The following is a 9,011-nucleotide window of genomic DNA, read 5'->3' as shown; positions in this document are numbered from 1 at the left end:
TAACGCATTCAGGTTTCCGTAGTGTAGTGGTTATCACGTTCGCCTCACACGCGAAAGGTCCCCGGTTCGATCCCGGGCGGAAACACATAGTTATTTTATTTGGACAATTATTTTTCTTCTCTGTTTCATAACATATCGTTCATCCTCACAACCGCATTAATTACCATTCAGTTGTTACTTAGTGTTATCACAGTATTTTGCAACACGTGTAATATATACAAGTATGTTATATTAGCCATATATATGTTATAAAAGAACAGGTTTATGAGTTAAAGCTTAGGTAACTTGCTGTTGTCTAGGTGTGAGAATTAGTTCCTCAACATGTAGAGATAAAATGCCTTTATGCATTTTATATATAGGTGAACTACTGAATAACAGTAGTAATTAAGTGCATCCCCTGCCCACTCTCTTTTTAATATGCAACGCTAACACAGATTTTTTTTATTGCCCCCTTATTGCAGCTACAGAAAATCAATTATCGCCGCAATTCATTTAGAAAATATCGCTGGGGCAGAAATACTGGCTTTCAATATATCCTGGTGCAGTATTTATGAGGTGGAAAGAGGAAATGGCGATGAGCTCTGAAGCTGGCTGAGAGGCGATTTTGGAAGCCATAAAAACTGAGATCCTGGAGAAGGGTCCAGAGTGGTTACTTGCACGGATGTTTGCTGGAGGTAGGGAATCCAGTTCACAAGGTATGGAGAGAGGCCCACAGGATTGGCCTCTGCCCCCCCCCCCCCCCCTAATGGGGCAAGGTGAGTCAAGAGTGGGGATATTGTCAGCATTAGTTAAGGACAACAACTGAGGAGAGGAAGCCACTGAGGCATTGGAAATTTTATTGTATTTTCCCACTTCAAAATCCTGAGGAGACATAGTTGAGCAGACTTTGGGAGCAGAGCGGGAGATGTTACCCCAAGAGACAGAGTTTGGATCTGAATGGAGTACTGCTGCTAGAATAGTAGATAATAGTAGAGAACTGAGAACTCAGACCTTAATTCCACCCATTAAAAGGGTGGAAGGGAACAGGTTAGGAGTGAGGAAGAAACTAAAAGAGGTCTAGCCAACTTGTCTGCGGAGTATTCATAGCCTGAGTAGTCGGCAGACGAGATCCATCCGGTCACCAGAAAGATGGAGTCCTGAGGGCACTAAGGTCCAGGTTGCCAGCAATTAAACTACAGATTACAAAAAAGAGTGAGGGCTGTAAGTGTCATTAAAAAAATGTGAGATGATTAGTGAACAATTGCAATTGTCATGTTGTTGGCTGTCCTCTTTATGCAGGCGAAAAAAAGACTCCAGCAGCTACCAAATTTGAAGTTCCTGTTTCAATATACAAAAAGCATGCTAGGAGAGGGAGGATGTCAGGGCCATCTTTTCCATTGGGCACGATGGGCAGCTGCCCAGGGGCCCCACGGGCAAGGGGGCCCCATAGGCACGGCTCTTAATGAGCATAAATAATCCTGCAAAAGAAAAAAACCTGCAAAAAAAACCTACAAAGGTCACTGAGCAAGTACATCTATCCATCTCTATCTCTGTATCTGTATACATCTATATATCTATATCTATATCTAGAGGCCCCGGTGCACTGCTTTGCCCGGGGGCCCATAATGTTGTTAAGATGGCCCTGGAGGATGTAAGAGCTGGCCAGAGGCTGCCCCAACTGACAGCTGGTTTAAAGTCACTTCAACAAGGTCATCACAAAGGTGCAGGTGAGAGAATGTGGCCAATATTGGTTAGATACCACACCTGACAGATATAGAAGGGCATTGTTGGCATTGCCGGCAGAGTAACGGGTAGCAGGTGTGCTTGTTTGATCAGTTGGCAGCACATACTATTATTGATATTGGACATAAAGCTGAGACAGAAATGAAGCAGACGTTCAGGAAGAGATCGGGGAAGTAACATTTTTAATACATACCCGACAAGGCATCCTTGTGTCCCATTGAATTTGTTGCTGGGAGTAACACAATGGGTGTATTTTAAAAAATCAGGTGAAAAAATGTTCAAACTGGGATACAGGAAAGAGTTCCAGCAACTGGTCAGTATTTAAGGGGACAAATACAGTTCGGTACAGCGCGACTAAGAACACAATCACGTTACAACATAACAAGCTAGGAGATGGAAGGTAGGGCAGCTGCTGTTGGGCATTTAACAGTAGCAGACTCACTCATGACATAGCTGAAATATGGCCAGTGGCTGCAGTGAGGAGTTGGGAGCATATAGATATGATTATGCTGCTTCCATCATTTAAAGGCTTGGTGGCAATGTAGGAATAAGGAAGTGAATATGTTGGGGGTGAATGGGCTAATAATCAAGTGGCAAAAACATTTGGAATTGGTTGCAGGCTTTTGTGACAATGGCTTGTGTTATATTCAAAAAAATCTTTTCATGTGTATTCCCAGCCTTTTGGGTTTGGTATATAGCAGTTTGAAAAGGTTGCAATAGCGGTTTTAGAGTAGTAAAAGTATTTGTAAAAAAAAAGCAAATTAAGTCCATCCACAGGTTGATAACAAGTAGCAGATGCGCAGTTCAGGCATAATTACTACTTAGAATTTGGCATATTGGCTTTACAGTTAGATGCCGATGCTCACAGGTGCCCTGCTCAAGTTTGGGGGTTAGTGACCGCACCAATGCGGAGTTGATTCAGGTCTCAATATATATATATATATATATATATATATATATATATATATATATATATATATATATATTATTATTATTAAATAAAAGAGAACAGGGAAATGGATATTTATCATAGGGCGCATGACATAAGATAAGCATATAGTAATTAATAAGTAATAAATGGTGTTGTCTCTGCCTGGTTATATTGCATGTTCACCGTTTAATTTTTAGGTCCTGACCCATTTAAAGAATGGATATGTGGAGACTCGTATATATGCTGGGCAGGAGTACGGGTGGCAGAGCTGGGAATTGCTACAGAATACGTAGAACTGCAGTGGTTCACGGTGGAAGGCTTGCGGAGGGCCCAGGTGATCCTGGAAGTGACAAGAAACTAGATTTTACAATACTAGATGTTGGTGCAGATAATATGGGATTGATTAAATTTGTAGATTTGGCATATAATATTTGTACATACTGTATGTGGTGTCACTTTGTGAGATGCTTGACAGGTACATGGTCGTGTGGTCCAATATGATTCAACCACTAGACTTGAGTCAGGCCACAAGCTCCAGAACAATGAATAGAAGCCTTAAAAAGGTGAATAAAGAGGTGTCGGAACACACACATCAACATTACGCGCTTGTTTTCAATAAGAATATGGGAATTAGAGGAGCGCACACCCAGCCTCTATATCTCTCTGATAAGGGCATGGATATTTTTATCACAAATTTACGGAAAGCAGTGGAAAGGGCCATTGATATGGTTGGAAGCAGCGGCCAATTTAAGGTGTGAAATGCCCTCTATATGTGGCTGATAAGAAGAGGAGGATTATTGATTGTCCCTTGAACTATTCGGCTATTGTTTTGGAGGATCTCTGTCCCAGAGCCGGGTGGTGGTCCTAAAGGGGGTTCCCTTCCCACAGATTAGGTTATTGCACAACAGTTTTGATTATCATTGGGACACAAGGTCAGGTGGCGGGTTTGGTTGGACATAGCATATGTGACCCCTGGTTAAGATTAAGGGCACAGTTTCCTGTGTCCTTTGGTGGCACTTTTGTTTCCTGGCATGCCCCTTACCTTAAAGTTATGAAGAAAATGTTTGCCATTCAACGTTTCTTAATGCATTATCTTCTTTTATTACAGAATAAATATTGTGACAGTACATCTACCACAGCAATGCTTGTGAAATAGGCTGCCCTATGTAAAAGCTGAACTTGGAGCTCTTGTAAAAAAAAAAAGTTATTCCATTGAAAGAGGAGGCTGAGTTCCAGGTGGTGTAATATGTGAGTCTTTTGTGTCATTAAAAAAGCTTATTGACTCCGTCTCCTTCTACAAAATTTGGACCCCATGGGCCATATATCACAATCAATCTCCACTCCAGTTCTAGTGGAATCTAGACATGGAAAGATATTCCTAAGCAAGCATACTTGTTCTCTTACTGGATGCGTGAATCATTTACCCCCCCCCCATCCTTCCCTTTGGTCCCTGTATACCCCCCCCCCCCCCGCTTTATATATATAAATAGTGTGTGTGTGTAAAAAAAATATATATGCATGTAAAAAAAAACGTGATTATATATATAATCACTTTTTTTTTTACATATGTATATATATATATATATATGGGCCCCCTTAACTTACCTTAAGTCCGATCCTCTTCTTTTTTCCGCGCCTCTGAGTCTCTTCTGCCCTCTTCCGTGCTGTGGTTGCAGTGAATGCTGGGCGTGACATCACGCCCAGCATTCACTGCGAGCACAGCACGGAAGAGGGGACCAGGGAGGGAGCCGGATCACCGCTGATGTGACCGCAAGGTAAGTATTTATAAAAAAAAAAAAATTTTTTTTAGGATTCGGACGGGCCCCCCTTGCCTGCAGGGCCCCCGGGCACCTGCCCATCATGCCCAATGGAAGAGACGGCCCTGGGACCTGCTGTGTTCCACAAATTTATAAAACCTTGACTTGTCCCTGGAGTTTAAAAAAGAAAACATTAAACATCTTTGGGATTGGTATATTGTAAGGATTTTGATTTACTGTTTTCAAGACCCATTCACACTTATGCATTAGGTAAACGGATAAAACCTCATGAAAACAAACATGTTCTAGTGAGTTTTTGTTATGGATTTTGAATGTGTTTTCCATGTGCTTTTCATGCATTGGGCTTTTACCAATACAATCTATTGTACTGGAAGAGTGTGTTGCATCCTGAAAACCTAAACACTGCATTAAACTCTTAGGGATAAATGTATCAAGCTGCAAGTTTCCGGCGGGCTTGAAAAGTGGAGATGTTGCCTATAGCAACCAATCAGATTTTAGCTATCATTTTGTAGAATTTACTAAATAAATGATAACTAGAATCTGATTGGTTGGTATAGGCAGCATCTCCTCTTTTCAAACCCACCGGAAACTCACAGTTTGATAAATTTACCCATTGGGGGGGATTTAATCCATAGCGTTGTGTAGTGACTCCAGAACGGTCCACTCCGCTGCAAATGTCCAGCCTGAAATCTCTGCTCATTGTCCCTCATACCCCGCAGAGTGAGTGGAGATTACTCTACCATAGTAGCCGGTAGTGTGCGCAGACAGCCATCGCAGTAATGTATGTCGGACATGGCTAAGAACTAAAGTCTCCCCATAGGGGGAGATTCAGTTAACCACTCCTGTGTGCACTTTCAGTTAATATGGTATTGAAATCTTCGCTTATTTATGATTGCACCTTTATAGGCGAAGGTTTTAGGCTGGACATCGCCGGGAGCCTTATTCCACGCGGCTCCAGCAGCAGTCCACAGAGAATTGAGTGTGCTATTTTAAATGCATTTTTGCAGTGTTTAATAATGCACGAAAAGAGTATGAAAAACAGATAAGTGTATATGAGTCCTAAAAGCTTAGGACATGGGATGGAGTTTAATGAAGAGTAATTGGGGAAATTTAGGTTTCTCAGAGGCTTATTGTGCTCCTCTCAGCCTGTGGCAGATTGTGATATAGTCATCTACTACTGAAGTTTCACCTTCAAGTAGTAGGATCCTTAGATTCTATTGTTGACTCATAAAGTTGAAGTGTGTTATTTGGTAGTTTTTCCAAGTTCTTTACTTGTTATATGAGATCATTGTCCCAGCAGGTGGCGCTAGCTCACTGCACACTGAGCAATGCAATCATCAATTTCTGTTTTCACAGCAACTCTTTTTGGAAATCCTAGTTCAGAAGTCCAGTGAACTCCTCCTTCTGTAATTGTCACTCCCCACAGCTCTGAAGGCTTATTCTGTTTCACTCTAGTAAGGGACTTAGATCTCTGTGGACAGTTTGGGGAAGAGACCTATAATTTCACTGATACACAAAATATAAGAATACATAGGAATTACATTGGTTCTAAACATGCTGCACGTAGTAAGAGGGTTTGGGGATGAGAAAACCCAGCTAAATGAATTAAATGCACGTTTGGACCAGTATCTCTCCAGGGTGAGGCAGCTAGAAGAAGAGAACCAGCTGCTGGTAGAAGAAATCCACAGGCTTCGCCTGGAGCGAGGAGCAGAGTGGGCACAGGAGTACCACTCTGAGGTGTGCCAGCTGAGGAGGAAGGTGGAAGACCTCACCGTACAGACATCTGAAGCAGAGCTACAGAAAGAGAACCTCTGGCAGGAGTTGCAGGACTTACAGGAATTGTGGGAACAAGTGAGGGCTATGAGACTCAAAATTGACCAACAGCTAGCACTTTACAAGCAAGATCTGCAGCAAGCAAAGACCAGCCAGGCAGCCCTGGAGCAACTGTATTTTCGCTTGCAGCAGGAATGTCAGGTGCTCCAGGGCTCTCAACAAAAGGAGCTGTTAGCACTGAAAGATCAGGCTCTTCAGATTCCATTGCAAATTACCATGCAGGAGGTTGCACGTCCCAGGCTGAGCCTGACAGACGTGCAGAGCTTCTCACTGGAGCTTTCAGAGTGCTGGAAAGATGCTTTCCTGATCTATCAGAAGAAGATTGAGGAACTAGAAAGCAACCTAAGGCTGAGTGAGGAGGACAGGTATGGGGTTGAAGAGAATGTCAGGGTACAGAGGATGCAGATGGAGGAGCTGCGCAGAGAGTATGAGGAACTGTTGGGGATCCAGAAGATACTGGAACAAGATCTGCTTAGGATGAAGGAGAAGTACAGACTGGAGGTGGAGGAATACCAGGTAGGTGCATCAGCAGCAATATCTGTGTACGTGCGTGGAAGCATTCTCCCACAGAGGACAGGTAGCATTGTGGAATTATTAAACATCTTCCTATGTTGATAACAATTAGTAGTGTTTCCTTATAAAAAAACGTATTTCTCTCACTTAAGAATTGTTTTATGCTCTCTTCTCTATTATATGATAGGCCAAGAATATTACTACCCTGTTTTCATAATGCGAACAAACAACTCCTCTTCGATAATATAAATGGTCTTTAATTTTCAATTTATCCACGTGTTTTTCGTCTCCTATGTCCTCCCAACCCCCATCTTGCTCCCCTACCATTTACCAGAAGTCACTCTGTGTTTTGATAAACACTATAAATAAATAATTAAAAGAGACACTCCACCCTTATCTCTATCTCTGCTAGAACATCTTGTCACATACTTGTATGTAGACCCATTTACCCATAGATCCCAGCCTAGCTAATACTTACTCTATTTCATTTCCTAACATGGCATATTGGTTATGGGAGCTAATAATAGTTTTCCGTAAACCTTAATCCTTCCAAAATCTGTAGTGAGTGGGTGTTTACATACCTTATAATACACTGCATGCCCAGGCACCTGCTGTAGATCTAGACAGTCAGACTTGGCCAGCGTAACAAGAGATGTAATGGCGTATACTGAAATAACTGCACTTGTCCCACACCTCTCTCTTCTGTGAAGTATGAGCAGTGATGAGGGACTAATTTATGTGTAAAAATTGGTATTTGAGTTAAAAGCATTTGTTGTTTTATATGAATGCGTAAAGTTCTCCCTGATTAACATGCAGGTTCTGTGGCTGTATAGGAATCATGTTGATTATGACATTTCCCGGCGTAAATGTTGACAAACATTTCTCTTGTACCTCTAACTTCATTAACCCTCAAATGATCATTTTCGTTTGTTTTACACAAATTATCAAGGGAGAACCCTTTAAAAGGCACAAACAAAGCTTTCTTTGAAAATAAAGTGACATTCTAAATATATTTTACAAAGGTATAAAACATTTACACATATAGGGGGGTAAATTTTTCAAGCGGCGGGTTTGAAAAAGTGGAGATGTTACCTATAGCAACCAGTCAGATTCTAGCTGGTATTTATTTAGGACATTCTACAAAATGACAGCTAGAATCTGATTGGTTGCAGTTTAATAAATTTACCCCAAAGTAAATGTTTCAAAACACTCTTTGACACAGGAAATTTATACTTATATATAGTTTTTCCTATGAATGTGTACCAACATGAGATAGGTGAATGCCCACCAGGATGGTTTTATGGGAATGCCCTATGAGGGAATAGCCATTGTTTCTGTATTTGAGTATGGGGCTCGGTGGAGGGGTGGGATAGAGATGGTAGAACAAATAAAAAGGATATAAAGCTGGTGTCCCGTACCATTGCCATCATTTACTGCCTCCTATATATGATAACTACTAGTTCTTACTTCCAAATAGAAGTATTTAAATAATAAACGCACCAGTTTAATTAGGATTCTACAATATTATCACAAACTGTTTTTCCCATCTTCTGTTATGTAAATGTTACAAGTAACATGTTCTTAAGTATGAAAAAGACATATTTTATGAAAAATAAAGCTATTACATGAGTATTGGTACTTCTTCCCCATCTGTGCACCCCTGGGTCCACTGTCCATGCACCCAAGGCATACTTAGGCATACTGAGGAGACTGGTTTCTCCCAAAGCTGCCTGTTATTTTCAAATAAAATATATCTATTTTAAAGTTAGTAGGTTTACAATTATGGTTTCACTTAGGGTTTGGAAAGGCTAAACCTAGCAGACGTAAATTTTGTAAAAAAAAACACGTGCACAGTGGAGACCCTTAACATCACAATGAAACTGAAAACCCAAACAGGCTCCAATACACATGTGCTGGCCCCATGCTAGCTCATAAGAGCAGAGCGGGGGATCCACTGCAGTAAGTAGATACACATTGCTGCCCCCCCAACAACTTTTGCTATGGGGCCCAATGATTGCGTGTTACGCACGTGCATAGGGGTTAAACACAGATCAGACACAACAGTAGCACCACCTGGCTAATATAGTGTAGGTCGTCCTCGAGCCACCAAAACAGCTCTGAGCCATCAAGGCATTGACTTCACAGGATCTCTGAAGGTGACCTGTGGTGTCTGGCACTAAGACGGCAGCAGGTCCATTAAGTCCTGAGAGTTGCGAGGTGGGGCCTCCATGGCT

General features: G+C 41.7%; 1 protein-coding gene and 1 non-coding gene across 2 annotated transcripts in view; both read left to right on the top strand.

Moving 5' to 3' along the window:
• Positions 1-12: 12 nt before the first annotated feature.
• On the top strand, positions 13-85 carry TRNAV-CAC (transfer RNA valine (anticodon CAC)). Its single transcript has one exon. It is a non-coding gene; the product is annotated as a tRNA-Val (tRNA).
• Positions 86-5,872: 5,787 nt separating this feature from the next.
• SYNM (synemin) overlaps positions 5,873-9,011 on the top strand; it is a 45,531-nt gene continuing 42,392 nt past the window's right edge. Inside the window, exon 1 of the mRNA XM_075207695.1 lies at positions 5,873-6,780. Coding sequence (XP_075063796.1) covers positions 5,986-6,780 — 795 coding nt within the window. The 5' untranslated portion in view covers positions 5,873-5,985. The remainder of the gene's footprint in view (positions 6,781-9,011) is intronic.

This window comes from Mixophyes fleayi, chromosome 4 (genome assembly GCF_038048845.1).
Source record: "Mixophyes fleayi isolate aMixFle1 chromosome 4, aMixFle1.hap1, whole genome shotgun sequence".
Taxonomy (NCBI): Eukaryota; Metazoa; Chordata; class Amphibia; order Anura; family Limnodynastidae; genus Mixophyes; species Mixophyes fleayi.
The sequence above is the reverse complement of the archived record's forward strand: the minus strand, read 5'-3'. Positions and strand labels throughout refer to the sequence as shown.